The sequence below is a fragment of the Tetrahymena thermophila genome, assembly GCF_000189635.1.
Source record: "Tetrahymena thermophila SB210 genomic scaffold scf_8254502, whole genome shotgun sequence".
Taxonomy (NCBI): domain Eukaryota; phylum Ciliophora; class Oligohymenophorea; order Hymenostomatida; family Tetrahymenidae; genus Tetrahymena; species Tetrahymena thermophila.
Window position 1 is genome coordinate 38,980 of NW_002476277.1, and position 27,343 is coordinate 66,322.

The window sequence follows — 27,343 nt, forward strand, 5'->3', positions numbered from 1 at the left end:
CAAAAAATTAATTATTAATTAAATAATTAACACTTATTTTTTAATTACTTCAAGTCAGTCTGGATAGTAAGTAATCAAGAAACTAAGACAAAATATTTTAAAGTTTCAATAAAGTCTAGAAAAGCTAGCTTTTAATTTTTAATTTGAATTAGATTTAGGATATAGCATTGTTAAGCATGAGTACTAATATAGAGCAAGAGTTACTTCAGACATTTCTGAAGATACGTGAATATAAAAAGCAAACTAGCTATTATATTTCCTTGTCTTTTGAGAGATTATATTAAATAGTTGTATTCTAAAGAGATTAATACACAATAAAGGATATCATTATCAAAATGTTTGAATTTGAGGAAAACAATGAATTCATACATATAGCGCTTATTTCTTGTGTGAATAAGATATTCAAATGTAAAATCAATTAGAATAATATCATATTTAATATATTATAAATATAAAATTTTAGATACAATATTTGATTTATAGCATCTTTAAGAAGGAGAACAAACTTGGATAAGTCCTCAAGCAATAGTTGAAATTTTATACAAATTAGCTAATGTGGTTATAAATGAATCAACATTAGACATTTACATATCCAAAAAACTCAATGTAAGCAACCAATAAGCAATAATTATAAAAATTTAAATAATTTTTAAAGAATATTTGAATTATGATAAGGAAAATGAATTTAAAATATAATAAAATTAATAGCCTTTTTTATAGATTTGATATTAAGAATTATGTTTTATTTAAAATAGCTCCTAAAAACCATATTAGAATTGCCTTTAGAGTATATTTCCAGCGATGTCTTTGAAGTAGTTTGGAATCTTCTGTAAGTTTGCGAATAAATTCCAAGTATTGAAATAAAGGAATAGTCAAGAGATACTATATTTTTTACTGTAGTTTCTTACATAGAAAGAGTTATAGCAAATCACAATAATGACATCCAAAGTATATATATTTTGAGTTATTAACAAATTTTTTAATTTTTATATTTTTAAATTAGGAATAGATTATATTTTACAGATTCTAAGTAGCAAAATTAATAAGTTTTATGAAAGCTATTACAATACACCTCAAGGCAGAACTTCAGATAGCATTAAAGCTATAGAACAACCCTTATAACTACTTATATTTGCTATCTAGTTGCTAAAAAGGAATAATTTATTGAACAATCATTTGCAGTTCATTTAAAGAGACTTTCTTTTCACTCTTTCAAAGGTATAACAATATTTCAATATTAAATAAATAAATAAATTATTTTTTTAAATATGTTAAAATTATCTTATTTCAACAAGATTTTAATTGACGGTTAAAAACGAAAAGCTTAAAATTAAAAATCTTAAATAAATTTAAAATAAAAAGCTTTTAAAACATTCAAATGAATAAAAGATTTGCAAAACTAAATACTCAGTTTTTTTAAAAGAAAAATTTATCTTTTAATGGAAAAATAATTTTGATAGTATAAATAGAAAAAATTAGAAAGTTGAAGTGAGTTTATTCAATTTATTTTAAACAAACAATTCATTGATTCATTTTAAATAAATAATGAATTCATTTTAAAAAAATGATTTAATTAAAATAAGCTTTTGTGCAAAATTTATTAAATAATTAAAAAATATTTAATATTAATTTAAAGTTATCTAGACTGGAGAGTGTAGGAATTTACTCTAAAATTTTACAGGCATTTGAGATTATTTTCGAATGCTACAAAAGTGGGAAAATCTTAGATACTATTCAAACTAGGTTCCTCTTTGGATAAATCATTTACTTGAAACTTAAATAGTGCTTGAAAAAGAAAGAAGAAAAAGAAATTTCTTCTGAATTTCTTTGTCTGATGAACTTTCTCAAAGGCTTCCTCTCAGACAGAGAGAACTTAATTTATATTTATTAAAAGAATGATTTTATGATATAAAATTAACCTTTGCTTAATGAAATGATTTCAATTATTATAGAATTATCAAAGGAAAAGTATGATAAAGATGATTTTAAATACATAACTGCCTACTCAAGTGATTTGCTTATGGGTCTTCTCACTTATTAGAAATAAAGCAAAAATGTTGATGAATAAAAAGTTCAAAGTTTGTACTAACTTTACCAATCAAATAAATTAAAATGGACTGAACTCTTCAATATATTCAATGAGAATCCTAAGGATTTTTTGAAAAAAATAGCTAGTTTTAAGCAAGTTCAAGATTTTAGAAACCTCGATGACGATTCAATAAAGTAGATCACTAGGTTTTTAAGAGTATACAGTGACATTAATCAAAAGCATATGATTGAAATTCTTGGAGGAACAGAAAAATTCCACAATAAGTGTTTAATTGAGTATTTGAAATTATTTAATTTTAGCCAAATATCAATTCTAGAAGCAACAAGAGTGGTTTTCTCTACCTTCTTAATGACTGGAGGTAATTTATTAATTTTTTCTTTTAAAATTTATTAAGCATCGCATTGAATAAATAAAAATTAATAATTTACCTAAATAAAACATTTTACCAAACAAACAAATAAATCAATTAAAAAAAAATCATTTAAACAAAAATTAAAAGTAAAAAAAATGTTAAAATTTATAATTTTAAATTACCAAAAGAATAAATAATTTATAAAAATTATATTAAAAATAGCCTAATAAAATCTCATAGCAAAATGATTTTGTTTAATTAGATGAGAAATTTAAAAAAGTTATTGATTTATTTATTCAATCTTATTTAGTAATAAAAATAAAACAATTTTAAGTTTAAAAAAGATTTAACAATTTGAAATACAAATTAATATTATATTTTAAAAAGAAACTTAATAGGTCTTGAGATTCTTGGAAGCTTACTCCAATATGTATTTTGAAAATAACAATGTAAAATTTACAAAAATCTTTTGATTTTATTCTAATTAAAAAAATTATTTTATTAGCATATGTTTTTATCGAGTGATTCAATCTATGTGTACATAAGTGCTATGATGATGCTTCACTCTGATCTTCATAATGAAAATAACTAAAATAAAATGTAACTGGAGTAATTCATCAATCAAGTAAGAGGATGTAACCTTCAATAAGGATAGCACACTGGAGGAGTTGATTTACCAAAAGAATTTGTTACTGAATGCTATCAAAATATCTAAAAGGAAGAAATTAGAGAATGTAGAAATTTCCATACTTCTCAATATACAACTAAAATAATTTGGAATTATCTTGAGTCGGACTAAGAATTTAATAAGGATACTAATAACCTCTCTTTCATAGAACCTGAACTTGTTGAAATTGACAACGATCCAGAAATGAAATAGTAAGTTTCTGAAAAGGCTATTTTCGATCTTATATTGTCAAATATTATTTCAAACATTGATTCTATAATCATCAAATTCTTCGAGCTTGATGAAGAGAGTGTCTCATAGTTCATAGAATCTCTCATAACTCTATGTGTTCAAAATGACAAAACAGATTAAATTGAACTTATTTTTTCCGTAAAATGGCTTTTATACCAAATACAACAAATAAAAAACCTATTTAATTATTTAAAATTCTAAATTTTTTTGTCTTATAAATATAATTTATTTACTTATTTTTTTATTAATTTATTGGTAAATAGAATTTCTATATAAATGCTAAAGTAGAAAATATTGGCGAGCAGGATGAAAAATCAATATAATACTTGTTTTGTTGCTTTTTAATGTTAAAAAAAGCTTTTGCACATATTAAAGTTTAGAGACCTTAGGCAATAAAATTACTAACTAAAACAACTAAGATTAGGTCTAGTTTGATTAGAGACTCCCTTGCTCAAAGATGCAATCTTTTGATGAAAAAAATAAGAGAATCAAATGACTTTTATAACTAGAATAAACATAACAGTCGCTCAATTTTAGATATATTCTCTAACTTTTTGGTCTAAGAAGAGCAATCTGACGATGAATAAGAAGAAAAAAGTATTGTTTCTTTGTAATAGAGAGTTCCATACGATATTTCTTCCATTTATGCTAAGAGATTCAAAAATGAAAATTTAACTTCTGAGATATTATCTTAAACACTGTAAATTACTCTTAAATTGGCATTTATTCATTCATTCAAACAATAAAATTAAATAATTTTTTCAAGCTAAGGCAATCAATCAATCATTAATTAATTAAGATAAAATTCATCTTAATAAATAGAATTAATTATTTGAATAATATTTTATTAAATTTAAATAACCGAATTAATAGATTATTAGATGATAAAGAATATGAAGATCTTATTAATAGTATTTTGAATGAATTTAATGGTTATAGCATTGCCTAATTTTCCTAAAGAACTCACACTTTTGCTCATTTAATTGATATATGTATCTAGATTATGAAGAAAAACCAGGACAGAGTGGAAAAAGTATGGGAAAAAATATGCATTTTATTAAAGCTTGGATTTAGTCGTGATAAGGTTGATAAAAAAGATCCACTCCTTTTCTAGATTGATAATGAAAATTTGAAATCTTTAATTTTCACTTTGAACGAAATGTCAATTCTCAAAAAGAAAAAGAAAACTTTTTTACACAGTTTTAGCAAATTCTGCTTATTAGAGCTATGCATGAATCACATGCATTTATGTGATAAGTTTAATTCATATGATGACTGCTTATAGGAAGGATTGAACTATCTTGATAATTGCTCTTTACAACTCCTCGAAGAATTCAATGTTTAGTTGAACACTTACATAGCTTCTAACTAACTTTTTGAATGGTAATTTTATAGCAGATTTAATTTTATTAATAATATACAACTAACAATATTTTTTATTTATATAGTCGTAAAGGATCTTATTTGTAGGCTTTAAAGATGTTTGATAAAATACAAGAAGTTCTCAATGGAAAAAATTTAGAAAAGTAGGAAGTCATTACTAATTGCGTCACTCTTAAAGATTCAATAGGAAATTTCGCTTACCAATTAAATAATATAAGTGATGATGAAGAATATGTTTAGGTTTTAATCCAAACAATGAAACTCTTTGAAAACTATCTTAAATCAAAGATTTTCAAAGTTCTTGATGCTGAAATATACGCTTTAAATCTTTTACAAGGACTAATTATTTCAGAAGGAGCAAGATCAAACTAAATTAAAGCATTCGATAGTAAAATTAAACACAATTTTATAAATTTAATTTAAAATTTTAACTTATTCATAAAATAAAAGGAGAGCTTAATGCCACTTTGTTGTAAGCTCTTTTAAGCCTTATTTTATGTGTAAAAGACTGGAGTTAGTCTACTGTAGAATAAATTATCAAAATGATTCAAAGAACAATAGTTCAAATTAGATACAAATATGTTAGTGATGAACTTTTCAGACAGATATACGATTGTGTAATTTATTTTTAAAAATTATTTTTATTTTATTTTTTAAATAAATTTTAGATAAGACTTTGCTAGAATAAAATTTTATTATTCAAAAACGACCAAATTCTTAGGGATTACATCAATATTTTGTCAAGCCTATTCCTAAACTGGATTAATAAAGAAAGATTTAATGAAATATTCCTTAATCCATTTATAGTTAATCTTGCTGAAATACATAAATTTTCAGCAGAAAACTAGCTCAATTAAATATGTACAGTAATAAAAAGCAAAATTACAGAAATATTTACACATTTAAGCAATGAAGGCATCTTGAAACGTAAATAAATTATTTTAAATAGTTAAATTATTAATTAAATATATTATTTTCTTTATTTATTAGAGGATAGTTTATCAGTTTAAAAGTGTAACTAAATTTGCCAGAAATATAATATTTAAGTTAGCTTCCACTAAATTTTCAACATTCCTTACAGTCCCTAAGCTTCATAACAATCATAGCAATTATAATAGCTATAGCAAGAAAAGCTGTAAATATCGCCCAAATTCTACTCATAGTAAAATTTGAACGAAAACAATAATGTAATCGATTCATGCAAAATGAATACAGATGATAATAAAACAGTTGACTCAAATAATTAATCATCTTAAAATGAGCTAAATTCCAATCAAGAAATAAATGTCAATCAATAAAAATCTTCAGAAGAGAAAGAAGGAATAGCAGAATAAATAGATTAGCAATCACAACCATAAATAGAAGAAAAGCAAAACTCATAATAAAATATATAAAATCCAAATTAAGATTAAGAAAGTACAGAAGATAAATAAATACCATTGATTTGATGTGTTTTTTATTTTTTATATTTTTAATTTGTAATTTTTAAATAAATAATAATAAATTAATTAATTAATAAATTCAATTTTAAATCTTAGAAAATTTTTGATTTAAGGTAAATAAGTATTCATAATATATTAATACAGATTTTATATATAATATATAATTTAGTTAAGTATGATTTTTCTTAATAAAATATTTTCTAAATTAGCTTTAATAGAGCCCAGATTATTTCTTAAATCTAGTGATATAGATGGTATCACTATTCATTTTTTGGAAAGACTTTCATTTATTAGTACTATCTTTTTACAATAAAAATTTGAATAATAGTTTTGATTAATTAATAATCATATTAATTCATTTTTTTAAAATAAAATATTCAATTTTTTTATTTTAGATTTTTAGAAAAAAGAATTTGGAAATTTTTTGATTATTTAATAATTAATTTTTATTTTAAAATAATTAACCATATATATTATTATATTATAAATTAAAAATTTTATTTATATATGAAATGGTATGCATATTTAAATTAAAAAAATCAAAAACCAATATTATATATTAATTATTCATCATATTCATCATAATTATTTTATTCATTATAATCATCATCATATTCACCATTAACCTTTTATAATTTTTAGGGTACTTTTAGCAGTTTTTTGTAATCAATTTTTAGCTTTTGACAGTCTTGTAATATGGATTATTTTCTAATTAAGTTTCTGTATCCTTCAGGATCTTCTTGATATAGGGTTTTTGCATAGTGATTATAAACATCATCTAAATTCTTTTCATAAAGTAAACTGACTATACTTACAAGTACTTTTTAAATGGTAAGCACTGTACTCCATTTATCTTAGAGAATATTTAGACATATTTCTCCTTATTCACTGATGTTTGGATGCAGAATTTACTAGTTGAAAGTAACTTTGGGAGGCTCAATAGGGTAATCTTCAGGTATAATAATAGTAACAGTGTAGGGTATTCCTTCGTAAGGAGTGTCTTGTGGACCTATTATTAAGCCTTCAAGCTAATTTAAATTATCTGACTAAGTGTAGTAAGCGAAACAGTGGTCACTGCAATTTGAATAATTAAATTCAAATTGATCATCTAAACACTCAAACAATTCATATAAATCTTTTCTAAGTCTTAAATTTTTGATTAGAGGATATATATTGATTTATCTTTTTACTTACAAGCCAAATTTGTTAAAGATCTTTTATTAACTCTCAAACTTGCTATAAATAAAAGCCTCCAAAGGTATCTCATTCGAATTAAATTCTTAATACTTTTATTCATAATTCTCATAGTAAATTTTGGGATTAATAACTAAAAGAATAGCGAATCCTTTTGAGTCATAATATAATTTGGCTATATCATTTCTTTTAGCTACACATTTATATAGTATTTCAGGTTTACAGAAAATGCTAAAGAGGATAGCTTATGATCCATCAGGTTTGAAATGAAAGGAAATATCTGGTAATGATAAATCAGAGGTTGGGTATTAAGTCACAAAATTTTTCATAAAATCATGATTGACTTTGTTTTATCGTTGAACAGCTTTTAAATTATCAAATTGATTTATCCAATCTTCAATCATTTATAAATCGCTGTCATATGTAAAGTCTTCTTTATTTAATTAAAATGATTACTGATTAAAGGAATTAACTTATTGGTAGTTTTAATCATATGAATTTTGTTAATTTTCTTTCTATTCTTCTATTTAATTTTCCCCATTTTATTTTTCCATAAACTGAAATTTTTTGCAAAAAGAGCAAATGCATATTTCTTATTTTTATTCACTCATTTTTTAATTTACTTTTTTTACTTTTTTGATTAAATTAATATTTAATTAAATATTATAAATTATCAATTTATTTTTTTGGTATTTAAGACTGTGGTAAGTATAAAATAATTAATTTTTTTAGCTGAATTATTTTATAATATCTCTTTTATAAAACTTCATCTATCTCAACCTCACTTTTTTAGAAATTATTAAGATATCTTTTTATTATAAAATAATTTTTTCTTTTCTCAAATATTAAATACAAAAAAAATTCATAGCCCTGATTATCTCTATATTTATGTAGTTGAAATAGTACTCTAAGCTAACATTTTTTCCTTTTGAGATTGATGATTATTTTATTTTTTAAATATTTAAAAGCTTACACATTTTTGTATTTCAAAGGGTAGCTGCTTTGATCATTTTTAGGTTATTTATTTTTAAAGCATTTATTAGTAGAAGTAAGAAATATTAAAAGATCCTAATGATGATTTACAAGTAATATATCATAATAAAGGTTTAAATGATGGGATACCATAATACCACTCAATAAAGTAATGCTACCAAAATTTTAGAGTATAAAACATTTCTTGAATCAAGAAAATAAAACTAATTTTGCATTATGAAAAGTAGATACTATATTAGATGTTTAACTAATAAAACGAGTAAATATATATTTGTGTATATTAAACAAAAAAACATTTAAAAGAAATTCCTTAAAATATTTTTATGCTTAATTTTTTGAAACATAATAATTAAATGATGAGTTTATTTTTGACTTTCTACATCAACTCTTTAAATAATTTGCAAAATATTTCATTAATAATATATCTAAAAAGATATCTATCTGATTATTTTTGTTACATAATTAATTATCTCATTATAATTAATTTCAAATATACTAATATATCCTTTTAATTAATTGCAAATTTACTAATTAATATCTTTGCAGTAGATTGAAATTTATTTATTATAAGTTTTTCCCTTAACTAATTAATATCCATAAAATAGAGTAATAATTTATTATTAAATAATCTTCTATCAAAAATATTTTATAAATAAAGAATTTTTCATTCAAAATAAAATGACACACACCTCAATTTACTGAAGCTATAAAATAAATTAAAACACTCTAAATACTAAAATAGAATCTCATATTAAAAAGCTGCTAAAGGAAATATAAAATATCTAAAGTCGAATTTATAATTTTGATTTGTATATTATCTATTCCATGAATCAATTTTTTTCCAAATTGTTCAAAAGTAAAAGTCTTTTATTTTTTTTTAATTAAATTATGAAAACTCTTTCACTATTAAACTATTAAGAATAATAAAAGTATTTTATTTTCCTTTCAAGTAAAGTAAAAATTATGAATAAAAAAACTATTTTTTGTATTATTTAAAATATTTGTAGATTAAAATGAGGTTCTTCGTGCATCCTTCCCATATTTTTTAAGTATAAATAATATAGAAAAACATATATTAAAAGATTGAATTCATTTTTTAATTGATTGTTAATTGTATTATCAAATGATAAGGACCAAATTCAGTCTTTTTAGAAAAACGATAGCCTCTACAGGGGATAAGATAGATCAATGGCTTTGAGAGAAGTAGAAGCTATGGTGAAGTTAGAGTATTTTTCGTTAAAGTTGAGAAGAACCTGATTGAAACTATAAAGTTTCTTGTTTGAAATTATGGTTAAAGTTGTTATAATTTCTGCAGTGGGTCAAGACCAAATTGTTAGTAATGAAGGAAGTAACATGAATTGAGAGAGGGTAAGATTATAAATTTTAGTGATTTATTTACCTTTTTTGTTGAAAATTTTGGATTGATCAAATATTTTCATTAATAATATTTTTTTGAGATATTTTTATTTATTTATTTATTTATATATTTTTAAAAAATAGTAAAAAGACTTCATAGGAATTTTATTAATATATTATCCAGGTAAAAAAAATTTGTATGTTTATGATTTAATAATATAAAACCTTTCTTGAGTTAGCATTAATTAAAAATATTAAAGCGCATTTATAGGCTGTTCCAAAGCTTATTTTGGTATCTAAATTTTTTAATTTCATTTTTATATTTATTTTGTTTGGTAAAAAAGAAAGAAAGACAATAGAGTTTTTAAAAATGATTAATTAATTAATTATAAAAAACATATTTTAACTTTTTAAATTTTTTTTCAATAAACAAATTAAAAAAACAAGTAAGCAATAAATAATAATTAATAAATTCTTTGTTTTTTGATAACATAAAATAATAAAAATATACTCTTTTTGTTTTTAATACATTCACTTTTCATTCATCTTCTACATCCATATAATCGTTAGCGTCATCATAATTATAATATTCCTCATTAATTTCATATTCATTATATCCATTATATTCATTTATGGGTACTTTTGCTAATTATTTGAAGTCAATTTTTAGCTTTTGGCTGTCTTGTAATATGGATTGTTTTTTAATTAAGGTTTTGAATCCTTCAGGATCTTCTTTATATAGGGTTTTTGCATAGTGATTATAAACATCATCTAAATTCTTTTCATAAAGTAAACTGACTATACTTACAAGTACTTTTTAAATGGTAAGCACTGTACTCCATTTATCTTAGAGAATATTTAGACATATTTCTCCTGATTCACTGATGTTTGGATGCAGAATTTACTAGTTGAAAGTAACTTTGGGAGGCTCAGTAGGGTAATCTTCAGGTATAACAATAGTAACAGTGTAGGGTATTCCTTCGTAAGGAGTGTCTTTTGGACCTATGATCAAGCCTTCAAGCTAATTTAAATTATCTGACTAAGTGTAGTAAGCGAAACAGTGATCACTACAATTTAAATAATTAAATTCAAATTGATCATTTAAACACTCAAACAATTCATACAAATCTCCTCTAAGTCTTAAATTTTTGATTAGAGGGAATACCTTTATTTATCCTTTTGTTTACAAACCTATTTTGTTCAAGATCTTTTATTAATTCTCAAATTTGTTAGAAATAAAAACCTCCAGAGGTATCTCATTAGAATTAAATTCTTAATACTTTTATTCATAATTCTCATAGTAAATTTTGGGATTAATAACTAAAAGTATAGTGAATCCTTTTGAGTCATAATATAATTCCGCTATATCATTTCTTTTAGCTACACACTTTTATAGTATTTCAGGTTAACAGAAAATGTAAAAGAGGATAGCTTATGATCCATCAGGTTTGAAATGAAAGGAAATATCTGGTAATGATAAATCAGAGGTTGGGTATTAAGTCACAAAATTTTCCATAAAATCACGATTGACTTTGTTTTATCGTTGAACAGCTTTTAAATTAGAAAATTGACCTATACAATCTTGAATCATTTATGAATCGCTTTCTAAATAATGATTCGCTTCATCTTTGAATGGCTAGCCATGTTAGGGACTATTTAGCTTATTTTCTTCATCTTATTGGTCATTTTAATCATTTTAATTTTGTTCAATTTCATCATCTTATTGGTTATTTAAATTAATTTAATTTTGTTCAATTTCATCATCTTATTGGTCATTTTAATCATTTTAATTTTGTTCAATTTCATCATCTTATTGGTTATTTAAATTAATTTAATTTTGTTCAATTTCATCATCTTATTGGTCATTTAAATCATTTTAATTTTGTTCAATTTCATCATCCCATTGGTCATCTAAATAAATTTAATTTTGTTCAATTTCATCATCTTATTGGTCATTTTAATCATTTTAATTTTGTTCGATTTCATCATCTTATCGGTCATTTTAATCATTTTAATTTTATTCAATTTCATCATCTTATTGGTCATTTAAATCATTATAACTTTGTTCATTTTCATCTTATATGTAATTAAATTTTAAATCTTCATATTATTAGTCATTTTAGTAAGATGAATCAGATTAATTTTCTTTGCATTCCTCTATTTCATCTCCATTTTTTTCTCCCTCCATTTCACTAAATTTATTGCAAAATGAGCAATTACATTTTCCTTTGTATTATTATTATTATTAACTCATTTTTTTATGATTTCCTTTTTTTTTTATTAAATTACTATTTTATTAAAAATTATAAATTATAAATTTGTTTTGTTGGCACTTAAAGCTTTTGAAAGTATCAAATAAAATTTTTTAGCTGATAATTTTATAAAAGTTTCCTATTATATCTTCTTTAAATTTGTAATAAAATAAATACATTACTTTTATCTCAAAAATTAAATTCACATAAAATTCATAGTCCTGTTTTCTCTCTATGCAGAAAAACTAACTAATACTCCAAGTTAAATCTTTTTTATTTTGTAAGATAGCTGATTATTTTACTATCAAAAATATTGAAAAGCTCAAATTTTTCTATTTCAAGGGGTTGCTGCTTTGATTTGTAACATATTCATTTTTGAAACATTTGTTAGTAGAAATAAGAACTATTTCAAGAACTAAATAATAATTTACTACTAATATATCATAATAAAGGTTTTATTGATTAAATATCATACATAATACGACCCAAAAAAGTAATGTTAACAAAGTTTTTGTGTTTAAATATTTCTTAAAGCAAGAGAATAAATCTAATTTTACATTATGGATAATAAAAACTATATTAGCCATGAAATAATAAAATGTGTAAATAGTTGTGTAAATTTAGCAACAAAATATTTAAAATAAAATAATTAAAATGTTTTTATGCATAATTTTTGAAATATATTTATTAAATGATAGATTTATTTTTGGCTTTCTATATTAACTCTTTAAAGAATTTGCAAAACATTTATTTAAGATAAGATCTCTATCTTACTATTCTTTATATCGCTCGTCTTTAATTAATATCAAATATACTGACTAATAAATATCTCAAAAGTAGATTGAATTTTTAATTTATGATCTTTTTTTCCGTAATTAATATCCATTACATAAAGTAATAATTAATTAATAATTAAATTGTGTAAACTATTTCATCATTAAGAAAAATAAAAGTATTTTTTTAATTCAAATGAAATAATAATCAGAATTTAACACTTTTTTTCCTATTATTTAAAATACTGATAGATTAAAGTAAGACTTTAAGTGCTTCCTTCACATATTTCTGATGTTTAAATAATGATAAAAGATATAAATTAAAAAGAAAGAATAAATTTTTAGAATTACTTTTTAATTCTTTTATGTAATATTAATTTTTTGAATACGAATAGAGTTCAATTAAAATAAGGCAGATGATAAAAATATGAAATATTATTTGCTTTGAATTTGAGTAGAGCTTGATTAAAATAAAGACTATGATAACAATATTATTTGCAATATTATGATACTCAAAATAAAGATAAGACAACACATTAAGTAAATAAAAAATAAATACACCATAAATATTTTAATTGATTATTTTCAAAATATAATTAAGAAAAAAAAATATTTTCACCGAATTTTTGAAAGGTATCTTACTATACCTAAACAAATTTAAAAAATAAAAAAAACACTAAGGTTTGCATAGTTTATTATTTAAATAAACTTTAATAAAGTAAGACAACATAGTTATAAAAAATAATTAATTAATAAAAAACATATTTTAACTTTTAAGTTTTACTACTTTATAAATTAAAAAAAACAAGTAATTAATAATTAATAAGCTACTTATTTTTTGATAACATAAAATAATAAAAACAAATATACACTCTTTATTTTTAATACATTCACTTTTCATTCATCTTCTATATCCATATATTAGTAATCATCATCATCATATCCTTCATAAGTATTATAGCCATCGTTATTTTCATATTCATCATATCCATTTTATTCATTTATGGGTACTTTTGCCAATTATTTGAAGTCAATTTTTAGCTTTTGGCTATCTTGCAATATGGATTATTTTTTAATTAAAGTTTTGTATTCTTCAGGATCTTCTTGATATAGGGTTTTTGCATAGTGATTATAAACATCATCTAAATTCTTTTCATAAAGTAAACTGACTATACTTACAAGCACTTTTTAAATGGTAAGCACTGTACTCCATTTATCTTAGAGAATATTTAGACATATTTCTCCTTATTCACTGATGTTTGGATGCAGAATTTACTAGTTGAAAGTAACTTTGGGAGGCTCAATAGGGTATTAATCAGGTATTTAAATAGTAACAGTGTAGGGTATTCCTTCGTAAGGAGTGTCTTGTGGACCTATGATCAAGCCTTCAAGCTAATTTAAATTATCTGACTAAGTGTAGTAAGCGAAACAGTGATCACTGCAATTAGAATAGTTAAATTCAAATTTATCATCTAAACACTCAAACAATTCATTTAAATCTCTTCTAAGTCTTAAATTTTAGATTTGAGGGAATACCTTTATTTACCTTTTTGCTTACAAGCCTATTTTGTATAAGATCTTTTATTAACTCTCAAACTTGTTAGAAATAAAAACCTCCAGAGGTATCTCATTAGAATTAAATTCTTAATGTTTTTAGTCAAAATTCTTATAGTCAATTTTAGGCTTAATAACTAAAAGTATAGTGAAACCTATTGAGTCATAAAATAATTCCGCTATATCATTTCTTTTAGCTACACACTTTTATAGTATTTCAGGTTAACAGAAAATGCTAAAGAGGATAGCTTATGATCCATCAGGTTTGAAATGAAAGGAAATATCTGGTAATGATAAATCAGAGGTAGGGTATTATGTCACAAAATTTTGCATAAAATCATGACTGGCTTCGTTTTATTGTTGAACATCTTTTAAATTAGAAAATTGACCTATCCAATCTTTAATCATTTATAAATCATTATCTATATTATGATTTACTTCAAATTTAAATGGTTAGTCATATAAGGGATTATTTTGGTTATTTTAATCATTTTAATTTTGTTAGATTTCATATTATTGGTTATTTTAAACATATTAATTTTGGTCATTTTCATCTTGTTATACTTATGAACTTTTTAATTTTTCATATTATTAATAATTTTAGGAATATGAATTAGATTAATTTTCTTTAGATTCCTCTATTTCATCTCTGTTTATTTCTCCCTACATTTTATTAAATCTAGAGCAAAAAGGGCAATTACATTTTCCTTTATATTATTATTATTGACTCATTTTTTTATGATTTCCTTTTTTTTTTATTTAATTATTATTTAATTAAAAAATTATTAATTATCAATTTGTTTTGTTGGCACTTAAAGCTTTTGAAAGTATCAAATAAAATTTGCTTAGCTGATTTTTTTATAAAGGTTTCCTATTATTTCTTCTTTAAATTTGTAATAAAATAAAATACTTTTATCACAAATATTAAATTCACATAAAATTCATAGCCATGATTTCTTTCTCTAATTGTAACAAAACTAATACTCCAAGTTAACTTCTTTTTATTTTATGAGTTTAAAAGCTCAAATTTTTTTATTTCAAGGGGTTGCTGCTTTGATCATTTATAGTATATTCATTTTTAAAGCGTATGTTAGTAGAAATAAGAAGTATTAAAAGGATTAAATGATAATTTAGAACTAATATATCATAATAAAGGTGTTAATGATTAAATATCATAATACGACCCAAAATTTAATTTAAAGTCTAATTGATATGTTTGATCTGTTGTATGCTATCTATTCCAAAGATAATTTTTTTTCCAAACTATTCAAAAATAAAAGTGTTTTATTTTTTACTTTCTTTTAATTAAATTGTGAAAACTATTTCATTATTAAGAAAAATAAAAGTATTTTTTTAAATTCAAATAAAATAATAATCATAATAAAACACTATTTTTTCCTATTATTTAAAATTTAAAGATTAAAGTAAGGATTTAAGTGCTTCCTTCAAATATTTCTGATGTATAAATAATCATAATAAATATAAATTAAGAAGATCGAATACACTTTTAGAGTTACTACTTTTTAATTCTTTTATGTAAAATTAATTTTTTGAATTCGAATATAAATCAAATAAAATAAAGAAGATGATAAAAATATAAAATATTATTTTTTTTGAATTCGAATAGAGTTCAATTAAAATAAATACGATGATAACAGTGTGAAATATTATTTGAAATTTTGTGATATTCAAAATAAAAATAAGATAGACAACACAATAAGTAAATAAAAAATATATCATAATCATTAATTGATTATTTTTAAAATATAATTAGAATTTAGCTAAGAGAAAAAAATATATTTATTTATTTTTTTATTTATTTATATATTTTTAAAAAATAGTAATAAGACTTCATATATGTTTTATAAATATAATGTAGAGATAAAAAAAATTGTATGTTTGATTTAATAATATAAAACCTTTCCTTAATTATCATTTATTCAAAATATTAAATTGCATTTATAGTCTGTTCCAAAGCTTATTTTGGAATCTATAATTTTTTAATTTCATTTTTATATTTATTTTGTTTGATAAAAATAAACAAAGACAATAGAGTTGAAAAAATGATTAATTAATTATAAAAAACATATTTTAACTTTTTAAGTTTTATAAATAAACAAATTAAAAAAACAAGTAAGTAATAAATAATTAATAAATTCTTTGTATTTTGATAACATAAAATAATAAAAACAAATATACACTCTTTGTTTTTAATACATTCACTATTCATTCATCTTCTACATCATCCATATATACGTTATCGTCATCATATCCTTCATAATTATTATAGCCATCATTAGTTTCATATTCATCTTATTAATTTAAGGGTACTTTTGCCAATTATTTGAAGTCAATTAATAGTTTTTGGCTGTTTTGCAATATGGATTGTTTTTTAATTAAGGTTTTGTATTCTTCAGGATCTTCTTGATATAGGGTTTTTGCATAGTGATTATAAACATCATCTAAATTCTTTTCATAAAGTAAACTGACTATACTTACAAGCACTTTTTAAATGGTAAGCACTGTACTCCATTTATCTTAGAGAATATTTAGACATATTTCTCCTTATTCACTGATGTTTGGATGCAGAATTTACTGGTTGAAAGTAACTTTAGGAGGCTAATAGGGTATTAATCAGGTATAACAATAGTAACAGTGTAGGGTATTCCTTCATAAGGAGTGTCTTGTGGACCTATGATTAAGCCTTGGAGCTAATTTAAATTGTTTGACTAAGTGTAGTAAGCGAAACAGTGATCGCTGCAATTTGAATAGTTAAATTCAAATTTATCATCTAAACACTCAAATAATTCATTTAAATCTCTTCTAAGTCTCAAATTTTTGATTAGAGGGAATACCTTGATTTATCGTTTTGTTTACAAACCTATTTTGTTCAAGATCTTTTATTAATTCTCAAACTTGTTAGAAATAAAAACCTCCAGAGGTATCTCATTAGAATTAAATTCTTAATGTTTTTAGTCAAAATTCTAATAGTCAATTTTAGGCTTAATAACTAAAAGTATAGTGAAACCTATTGAGTCATAAAATAATTCCGCTATATCATTTCTTTTAGCTACACACTTTTATAGTATTTCAGGTTTACAGAAAATGCTAAAGAGGATAGCTTATGATCCATCAGGTTTGAAATGAAAGGAAATATCTGGTAATGATAAATCAGAGGTAGGGTATTATGTCACAAAATTTTGCATAAAATCATGATTGACATTGTTTTATCGTTGAACAGCTTTTAAATTAGAAAATTGACCTATCCAATCTTTAATCATTTATAAATCATTATCTATATTATTATATGCTTCAAATTTAACTGGTTAATCATATTAGGGATTATTTTGGTTATTTTAATCATTTTAATTTTGTTAGATTTCTACTTATTGGTTATTTTAAACATTTTAATTTTGGTCATTTTCATCTTGTTATACTTATGAACTTTTTAATTTTTCATTTTATTAATAATTTTAGATATATGAAGGAAATTTATTTTCTTTGGATTCCTCTATTTCATCTCCATCTTTTTTTTCCTACACTGACCTAAATCTTGAGCAATAAGAGCAATTACATTTTCCTTTGTATTATTATTAACTCATTTTTATGATTTCCTTTATTATTTTTATTAATTTACTATTTTATTAAAAATTATAAATTATCAATTATCAATTTGTTTTGGCACTTAAAGCTTTTGAAAGTATTAAATAAAATTTGCTTAGCTGATTTTTTATAAAAGTTTCGGGAGGGTGAAATCCAGAACGAAGCATAAAGGTAGGAGTGGAAATATGGTATTTTATCTATGATATTTAATACCAAATCAATATAATGGCGTTCTGGATTTCACCCTCCCCCTAAAGTTTCCTATTATTTCTACTTTAAATTTGTAATAAAATAAATACATTACTTTTATCTCAAAAATTAAATTCACATAAAATTCAAAGTCCTGATTTCTTTCTCTCTTTGTAGCAAAACTAATACTCTAAGTTAACTTCTTTTTATTTTATGAGATAGTCGATTATTTTACTATCAAAAATATTAAAAGCTCAAATTTTTATATTTAAAGGGGTTGCTACTTTGATCATTTGTAGCAAATTCATTTTTAAAGCGTATGTTAGTAGAAATAAGAAGTATTAAAAGGATTAAATGATAATTTACAACTAATATACCATAATAAAGGTGTTAATGATTAAATATCATAATACTACCCAAAACAAAAGTATTACTAACAAAGTTTTTGTGTTTAAAATATTTCTTGAAGTAAGAAAATACATCTAATTTTGCATTATGAATATTAAATCAATACTTTATTAATCAATAAATAAAAAAATGAGTAAATACTCGTGTAAATTTAACAACAAAATATTTAAAATAAAATCATTAAAATGTCTTTCAGCTTAATTTTTGAAATATAATCATTAAATAATAGATTTATTTTTCGCTTTCTATATTAACTCTTTAAAGAATTAGCAAAACACTTATTTAAGATAAGATATATATCTATCTTTTTGACTATGTTTTATATCACAACTAATTATCGCATTATAATTAATTGCAAATATACTAATATCTCAAAAGTAGATTGAATTATAAATTTATAGTCTCTTTTTTCAGTAATTAACATGCATTACATCAAGTAATAACTAATAATAAATAAGCATATATCAAAAATCATTTTTAAATAAATAAAGAATTATTTATTCAAAAAAATATTTTATCTGCATTTACTTACTTACTGAAACTAAAAAAATTTAAATAAAATCTAATTTCATATTAAAAGACATATATAATAAATTTAATTTAAAGTCTAATTGATATGTTTGATCTGTTATATGCTATCTATTCCAAAGATAATTTTTTTTCCAAACTGTTCAAAAATAAAAGTGTTTTATTTTTTACTTTCTTTTAATTAAATTGTGAAAACTATTTCATTATTAAGAAAAATAAAAGTATTTTTTTAAATTCAAATAAAATAATAATCATAATAAAACACTATTTTTTCCTATTATTTAAAATATTTAAAGATTAAAGTAAGGATTTAAGTGCTTCCTTCAAATATTTCTGATGTATAAATAATGATAAAAAATATAAATTAAGAAGATCGAATACACTTTTAGAGTTACTTTTTAATTCTTTTATGAAAAATTAATTTTTTGAATTCGAATAGAAATCAATTAAAATAAAGAAGATGATAAAAATATGAAATATTATTTGCAATATTATGATATTCAAAATAAAAATAAAACATAAAACACAATAAGTAAATAAAAAATATACCATAAACATTATAATTGATTATTTTTAAAATATAATTAGAATTTATCTAAAGAGAAAAATTGATCTAAAATTTTTTAATTTCATTTTTATATTTATTTTATTTGGTAAAAAATAAAGAAAGACAATAGAGTTTAAAAAATGATTAATTAATTATAAAAAACATATTTTAACTTTTTAAATTTTACAAATAAACAAATTAAAAAAACAAGTAAGCAATAAATAATTAATAAATTCTTTGTATTTTGATAACATAAAATAATAAAAACAAATATACACTCTTTGTTTTTAATACATTCACTTTTCATTCATCTTCTATATCCATATATTAGTTATCATCATCATCATCATATCCTTCATAATTATTATAGTAATCATTAGTTTCATATTCATCATATCCATTTTATTAATTTATGGGTACTTTTGCCAATTATTTGAAGTCAATTAATAGCTTTTGGCTGTCTTGTAATATGGATTGTTTTTTAATTAAGGTTTTGTATTCTTCAGGATCTTCTTGATATAGGGTTTTTGCATAGTGATTATAAACATCATCTAAATTCTTTTCATAAAGTAAACTGACTATACTTACAAGCACTTTTTAAATGGTAAGCACTGTATTCCATTTATCTTAGAGAATATTTAGACATATTTCTCCTTATTCACTGATGTTTGGATGCAGAATTTACTGGTTGAAAGTAACTTTAGGAGGCTCAATAGGGTATTAATCAGGTATAACAATAGTAACAGTGTAGGGTATTCCTTCGTAAGGAGTGTCTTGTGGACCTATGATCAAGCCTTCAAGCTAATTTAAATTATCTGACTAAGTGTAGTAAGCGAAACAGTGATCGCTGCAATTTGAATATTTAAATTCAAATTGATCATCTAAACACTCAAACAATTCATTTAAATCTCTTCTAAGTCTTAAATTTTTGATTAGAGGGAATTACTTTATTTATGCTTTTGCTTACAAACCTTTTTCTTTCAAGATCTTTTATTAATTCTCAAACTTGTTAGAAATAAAAACCTCCAGAGGTATCTCATTAGAATTAAATTCTTAATGTTTTTAGTCAAAATTCTCATAGGCAATTTTGGGATCAATAACTAAAAGTATAGTGAATCCTATTGGGTCATAATATAATTTGGCTATATCATTTCTTTTAGCTACACACTTTTATAGTATTTCAGGTTAACAGAAAATGCTAAAGAGGATAGCTTATGATCCATCAGATTTGAAATGAAAGGAAATATCTGGTAATGATAAATCAGAGGTTGGGTATTATGTCACAAAATTTTTCATAAAATCATGACTGGCTTCGTTTTATTGTTGAACATCTTTTAAATTAGAAAATTGACCTATCCAATCTTTAATCATTTATAAATCATTATCTATATTATGATTTGCTTCAAATTTAAATGGTTAGTCATTTAAGGGATTATTTTGGTTATTTTAATCATTTTAATTTTGTTAGATTTCATCTTATTGGTTATTTTATGAATTTTTTAATTTTTCATATTATTAATAATTTTAGATAAATGAATTAAATTTATTTTCTTTGGATTCCTCTATTTCATCTCCATCTTTTTTTCCCTAAAAAGCCCTAAATCTATTACAAAAAGAGCAATTACATTTTCCTGATTATTATTATTATTAACTCATTTTTTTATGATTTCCTTTTTTTTTTATTAAATTAATATTTTATTAAAAATTATAAATTATGAATTATTAATTTGTTTTGTTGGCACTTAAAGCTTTTGAAAGTATTAGATTAAATTTGATAAGCTGATTTTTTTATAAAAGTTTCCTATTATTTCTTCTTTAAATTTATAATAAAATATGCTTTTATCTCAAAATTAAATTCACATAAAATTCATAATTCTGATTTCTTTCTTTGTAGCAAAACTAATACTCTAAGTTAACTTCTTTTTATTTTATTAGATAGTCGATTATTTTACTATCAAAAATATTTAAAAGCTCAAATTTTTCTATTTCAAGGGGCTGCTTTGATCATTTGTAGTATATTCATTTTTAAAGCATTTGTTAGTAGAAATAAGAACTATTACAACAACTAAATGATAATTTAGAGCTAATATATCATAACAAAGGTGTTAATGGTTAAATATCATAATACGAAGCAAAAAATTAATGAATGTTAAGAAAGTTTTTGTGTTTGAAATATTTCTTGAAGTAAGAAAATAAATCTAATTTTGCATTATGAATAATAAATTAATACTTTATTAATCATTAAATAATAAAATGTGGAAATACTTATGTAAATTTAACAACAAAATATTTAAAATAAAATCATTAAAATGTTTTTCTGCTTAATTTTTGAAATATAATCATTAAATGATAGATTTATTTTTCGCTTTCTATTTTACTCTTTAAAGAATTAGCAAAACACTTATTTAAGATAAGATATCTATCTATCTGACTATGTTTTATATCACTGCTAATTATTGCCTTATAATTAATCGCAAATATACTAATATCTCAAAAATTGATTGAATTTTAAATTTATGATATCTTTTTTCTGTAATTATTATCCATTACATCAAGTAATAATTAATAATAAATAAGCAGATATCAAAACATCATTTATAAATAAATAAATAAAGAATTATTTATTAGAAAAAATATTCGATCTCCATTTACTTACAGCAACTAAAATTTAAATACTAAAATATAATTTCATATTAAAAGACATATAAAATATATAAAGTCTAATTGATGTTTGATCTGTTGTATGCTATATTTTCCATAGATAATTTTTTTCAAAACTGTTTAAAAATAAAAGTGTTTTATTTTTTACTTTTCTTTTAATTAAATTGTGGATACTAATCCATTATTAAGAAAAATAAAAGTATTTTTTTTTACTCAAATAAAATAATAATCAGAATAAAACACTATTTTTTCCTATTATTTAAAATATTTATATAGCTATTCCTGGTTTTAAAATTCCGCTGATTGGATATATTTAATCAGCAGAGTTTGTAAAAATATTAATATCTACATATTTCTATGGATATTTATTTCTATTAAATTTATTTCTTTTCATACCTCCACTGAAAGCTATGATGCATCCTTTATTTGTTGATTTTATATGAAAAATACTTTTTTTTTGGGCAAGATTGAAATCAGAAAATGTTAATTTTTATTTGATTATGTGGAAGAAGAAGTAAATATAAATAAATAATGGTTTTTTACATCAAATGTTTTGTTAATAAGATCAAAAAAGTTTATTAGGTAAAATGAATGAAGTAGCTCTAATAAATAGATGATTTTAAATCAAAAAAAAAAATATCTTTATCAAATATCCAAATAATAAATTAAATATCAGAAAATACTTTTTTCTTTTAGATTAATACAATTGTTTGATTGATATAAATGGATATTTCAACTTTTTCCTAAAACTAAACTTGTGTTAAACATAAAAAAAACCAAATTACTTTTTTAAAGGTTAACGAGACGCTCAATTAAGATAGCTCTAAAATATTTTATTGTAATGAATGCGTCAATTAAGATTTAGAATTTAAAGGAATAAATCATATTTTAATTTCTTAAATCATTGAGGAATCACAAACAAGCATCATACAGAAGTGGCCTCCAATAAATGACTATACTATTTTAGATAAATTAAACAAATAAATATCAAATTATGATTCTTCTCAGTCAATCTTACAGCAAATAAATCATTTTTTTACAGAATTAAAAGATGAAATTATAAGAAGAATAGATTTTTGCTAGAAAAAAGCGATCAACTAAATTCTTGATTTACCCTTTGGCACAGACTAAATTCTCAAGAAATATCAAGAAATTTCATAAATTGAAAAACTAAAAAAACTTATTCAAAGCGACTACACAGATTCAGTTTAAAAATAAGAAATGGAGTGTCGATCATTTATATAATAGGTAGAATCATAAAAATAAACCAACACAGAATAGCTTTAAAATTTACTTGATTAGTGCATTTAAAAGGAATAATTAGCTTGTTTTGATAAATCGAATGCAATCAAACTTTCCATTTATCAACTAATTGATAGTATAAATTTCTTTCCCAATAGTAGCTAGAATTGTACTAATGATAATAATGGAGGTAACTTATCTATGTAAAGATTGACTAATCCTGAAAAATTAATGCAACTAGTATCAAACAAATCTAATTTTTGTACTTAAGAGTTCTTAGAATCATTAAGAAGAAGTCTAGAAAAGATAAATCCATCTTTAGAAACAGTTTGTTTCGATAAAATATTTTAAGAGAATAAGCAACCTATTAAATTTGATGGAATAAATAACTCTAAACTAGAAGAAATAGATGAATATGTTACGCACTTGACATAGCTGCAAAATAAGTAGGGGTATAATTCAGCTATTATTCAGTCAGAAAGAATCAAAAAGATATTGTAAATTTTTGAGAGCAAAACAAATTTTGTAAATGAGAGCATGTAAACTTACATTAAAGAAATTATGATAGAATTTTATCCATTAATGAAAAAGTTAGATACTTTGTCAGTTTTTAGATAACAGGAAGACTTTGATTTACTCAAAGATTTATCTGATGAAGTTCTTTAAGATTTTATTAAAATTTTAAGAAAGAAATAATAATTACAAGTAAACAATAATAATACTGTAAGTGTATCAGATTAGATTAAATTGCTACCCTTTACTTATAATTTTTAATTTTGTAAAACTGATTTAGATAAAATTCTTTCAAATTTACCAGTTTTTGATATTGTAAGCAGAAGCAAAACAACTGATATTTTATAAGAATTTGATATGGAGTCAGCAAATTACAATGATGGGAATTAAAGGATTTAAATTGTCAAAGACAATTAGTTTTATTAAGAAATTTTTGTAGATTAGTAGCAATATACTGGTAGTTTTAAAGATAAAGGAACAAATTGTATTTCAAGAAATGTGCTAGATAAGGAACTTAAATACATTTTTAGAGTATAATTGCTAGTAAGTGATAATAAAAAACATGCTTTTAGTATTGGATTAATACAAAAGTCTAAATTAAATGTTGAAGCTGGTTTTAAATAAAAGCTTTCATGTGATTTTAGGTATGATAATACAAATATTGAACACAAAATTGGAGATGGCATAGACAAGTATATTAAAGGGGATATTATAAATAAATATTACCCTAATTTTACTGTAGAAATTCGTATTCATTTAGCAGGAAAAATTTTATAAGTTCTTGACTATCCCAATTACCAACATTAAATTGAATTAAATGATGAATATAAGGATAAACTTATTTAATTCAATGATCTTTGTTTATACTTTCATTTGGAAGGTGAAAATACGAAATACATATTAAAACAAGTCTAAATAATTGATGAATTTGTAAATTGAATTTTTCAACTCCTTAAAAATAGTAAATAATAAGTACTTGTATAGATACAAATAAAATATTTCATTTAATTTACTTAATAAATTTAAATGTTTTTCAAATAAATAATTAATGCAAATGCAAATGTAAATAGATTCATATTTTATATTATAGTTTTCATTAAAAAATATGCTGAATAAAAAGTTTCAATCCAATAAAGTTTTTTTTTTATTTTATTTTTTGTGTTTGATTTATTTATTTATAAATAGAAATGAAATCATAGTTCTTTTTCAATTATGTATATAGAAATTAAAATATTGTACGATATATTAATTCCATATTTCATAAATTTATTTGGGCAATCCTAAGATATTAAGTTATATAAATTATCATAGCTTTAGCTTTATTGCATGTTGGATAATCATTGCAGCCATATACTTATTTACTTAATTGATAAATTAATTTTGTGTGTGCTTATTTGCTTAGTTAATATTTATCTTAACAATAAAAGGGTTTGAAAGATAATTAGTTAAATTGAATAAATAATTTGTTTATTTGTTTGCTAATTATGAATAATGAATGATTAATAAAATATACAAAATAAATAAATAAAAATAATTTTATATGTTAGACAGTTTTTTAATTTTTATAATAATTAAACTTTGCTATATAAATAAACTAGAAAAGAATATCCTTCTCTATAAGAATTATTATTGAGATTATGTTTTAAGCTAGCAATAGAGGTAATAAATTAAATAAAACAACATTAACTCAGTAAGGAACTGTTCTTTACAATTTTTTTTTTAATTTGAGTAGTTATTTTTTAGTTTTTGGAAAGGATAAAGTCTTAGCTTAAATTTATTATCATTTTAATTTCAGGCTTGTTAGAAAGAAGTTCATTTTCTTCAATAGTGATCATTTTTCAAGGGTTAAGTTGAGCATTTAAAATTTATGTAGCGTATTGATATAGTTTTACTTAATAGAATTATTCAAAAATCAATGTATTAGTTAATTAAATATTTAAATAAGTAAAATAATCAAAAGGGAGGTTCTGGTTTTTAATTGCTGGACATTGATTAATTTGCAGTATTTGAATTGATATTCATCTTCTTTTTTTCTTTTTGGGTTTGCTCAAATACATCAATTTTTTAAATGAGATTGTTAACTAATTCAGAGGATTTAAGTTTATTTTTAGTCTTGCGATAATAAATCGTAAGGACAATGTAAATAGGAATCGAAGCAATTCCAATCCAAAACGAAGCTCCAAAGCTTCCCAGGTTGAAGGACATTTCTGAGTTGGCTATTTAATTGTAAAGCACGACTATAAAATAAAGGGAGAATCCAGATATATAGAATATAATAATTGTAGGATGGAGCCAAAATGCTTTTATACCTGACCTATTGCCATGAGAAGCTCTAAGTTTGATTAATCTGTATAAATCAACACACTGTAAAATAACTCCGATGAATAAAGCTCCAAAGGAAATGTAGCCAATAAGTTGCATTTAAGATATTTTATTTTCACAGAAATCTTATTGATCAGTGAATTTCTTGCAAATAAAAATATCGCTGTCTTTGTATGTTTAAAATGTTAAATAATGCTAACCATCTTAACCCTATTCATCAAATACATAAAGCATGTTTAACCAAACTCTCTGTTAAGTTTTTTATCCTTTTTCTCCATTACTTGAGCTTTCTGTCAACTCCATTTACAAGTTGTACCACATGTAAAAGCTAAAGGAAAAGAGAAAGAGTAGAAAATTTATAATATTCAGAATAATAAGTAGAGTAAAGTTATTTTGAATAATCTTCATTTGTTGTTTGCGCTATAAATCTTAAAGCATTTTTTCTTCATCAGCAGAGCTTGTCGATGAGACTAAACTATCTCTCAACATTTTAAATCTTAAACTTGCTAAATAAATATAGTTTATGTTATTAGATTGATTCCTTGCTTGCTTGCTTAATTGTTTTTATGAGAGAACCTAATTGTCCTAAAATTTGTATGTTCCTTTTTGTTATCTATCAATTTTTGCTGCAATTTAAATAGAAACTATCTCTTTCGTATCTTTTTGAGGATTTTTAATTAAAATTGTGTTCTTCTAATTTTTACCACCTTTTAAAATGAGTAATTATTTGTTTCCTATATCATAAATAATTTGATTTTGTTTACATATTATACAACTTGATTAACTCCAGTAATCAACAGAAATTTTTTTTCTGCAGAAAATTTTACATTTTTATTAATTATCATATTAACCATTCCTCAATTATTTATTTTAATAATTTCTTTTACATTCATATTTTTTTTGTATTATCAATTACTTTTAGTCTATTCATAAACACACTTATTTAAATTTATATTTATCTGTATGTATATATGTATATCAGCAAGGATGATAAGACAATAACTTAAGTAATCAGATTTTGGTCAGCATCAGCAACTAAATTTAAATATTTATTTTAAATAA

At 22.1% G+C, this 27,343-nt stretch overlaps 8 protein-coding genes across 8 annotated transcripts; 2 read left to right on the forward strand and 6 right to left on the reverse strand. All coding sequences in view use genetic code 6, as the record gives it.

The window, feature by feature from the left end:
• On the forward strand, positions 1 to 6,218 carry TTHERM_01082910 (Sec7 domain protein). The gene is made up of 13 exons (XM_001030444.3): positions 1 to 408; positions 464 to 606; positions 756 to 948; positions 1,004 to 1,218; positions 1,637 to 2,408; positions 2,790 to 2,851; positions 2,908 to 3,459; positions 3,585 to 4,021; positions 4,195 to 4,704; positions 4,770 to 5,092; positions 5,155 to 5,321; positions 5,373 to 5,631; positions 5,695 to 6,218. The coding sequence occupies exons 1-13, from the start codon at positions 177 to 179 to the stop codon at positions 6,150 to 6,152; spliced, it is 4,323 nt and encodes a 1,440-aa protein (XP_001030444.2). The 5' UTR covers positions 1 to 176; the 3' UTR covers positions 6,153 to 6,218.
• A 467-nt stretch (positions 6,219 to 6,685) lies between these two features.
• On the reverse strand, positions 6,686 to 8,210 carry TTHERM_01082920 (ubiquitin-conjugating enzyme E2; the record flags this gene model as incomplete). The annotated part of the gene is made up of 1 exon (XM_001030445.2): positions 6,686 to 8,210. Exon 1 carries the CDS (start codon positions 8,204 to 8,206, stop codon positions 6,686 to 6,688), a length of 1,521 nt encoding a protein of 506 aa, XP_001030445.2. The 5' UTR covers positions 8,207 to 8,210.
• A 2,017-nt stretch (positions 8,211 to 10,227) lies between these two features.
• TTHERM_01082930 (ubiquitin-conjugating enzyme E2) lies at positions 10,228 to 12,342 on the reverse strand (the record flags this gene model as incomplete). Its single annotated transcript, XM_001030446.3, has 1 exon — positions 10,228 to 12,342. Exon 1 carries the CDS (start codon positions 12,118 to 12,120, stop codon positions 10,228 to 10,230), a length of 1,893 nt encoding a protein of 630 aa, XP_001030446.2. The 5' UTR covers positions 12,121 to 12,342.
• Positions 12,343 to 13,611: 1,269 nt separating this feature from the next.
• TTHERM_01082940 (ubiquitin-conjugating enzyme E2) lies at positions 13,612 to 15,000 on the reverse strand (the record flags this gene model as incomplete). Its single annotated transcript, XM_001030447.2, has 1 exon — positions 13,612 to 15,000. The coding sequence occupies one exon, from the start codon at positions 14,998 to 15,000 to the stop codon at positions 13,612 to 13,614; it is 1,389 nt and encodes a 462-aa protein (XP_001030447.2).
• Positions 15,001 to 16,494: 1,494 nt separating this feature from the next.
• Positions 16,495 to 17,870, reverse strand: TTHERM_01082950 (ubiquitin-conjugating enzyme E2; the record flags this gene model as incomplete). The annotated part of the gene is made up of 2 exons (XM_001030448.2): positions 16,495 to 16,805; positions 16,865 to 17,870. The coding sequence occupies 2 exons, from the start codon at positions 17,868 to 17,870 to the stop codon at positions 16,495 to 16,497; spliced, it is 1,317 nt and encodes a 438-aa protein (XP_001030448.2).
• A 1,976-nt stretch (positions 17,871 to 19,846) lies between these two features.
• TTHERM_01082960 (ubiquitin-conjugating enzyme E2) lies at positions 19,847 to 21,199 on the reverse strand (the record flags this gene model as incomplete). The annotated part of the gene is made up of 1 exon (XM_001030449.3): positions 19,847 to 21,199. One exon carries the CDS (start codon positions 21,197 to 21,199, stop codon positions 19,847 to 19,849), a length of 1,353 nt encoding a protein of 450 aa, XP_001030449.1.
• A 1,728-nt stretch (positions 21,200 to 22,927) lies between these two features.
• Positions 22,928 to 24,898, forward strand: TTHERM_01082970 (hypothetical protein; the record flags this gene model as incomplete). Its single annotated transcript, XM_001030450.1, has 1 exon — positions 22,928 to 24,898. One exon carries the CDS (start codon positions 22,928 to 22,930, stop codon positions 24,896 to 24,898), a length of 1,971 nt encoding a protein of 656 aa, XP_001030450.1.
• Positions 24,899 to 25,912: 1,014 nt separating this feature from the next.
• On the reverse strand, positions 25,913 to 26,770 carry TTHERM_01082980 (transmembrane protein, putative; the record flags this gene model as incomplete). Its single annotated transcript, XM_001030451.2, has 1 exon — positions 25,913 to 26,770. One exon carries the CDS (start codon positions 26,768 to 26,770, stop codon positions 25,913 to 25,915), a length of 858 nt encoding a protein of 285 aa, XP_001030451.2.
• Between the last annotated feature and the right edge of the window lie 573 nt (positions 26,771 to 27,343).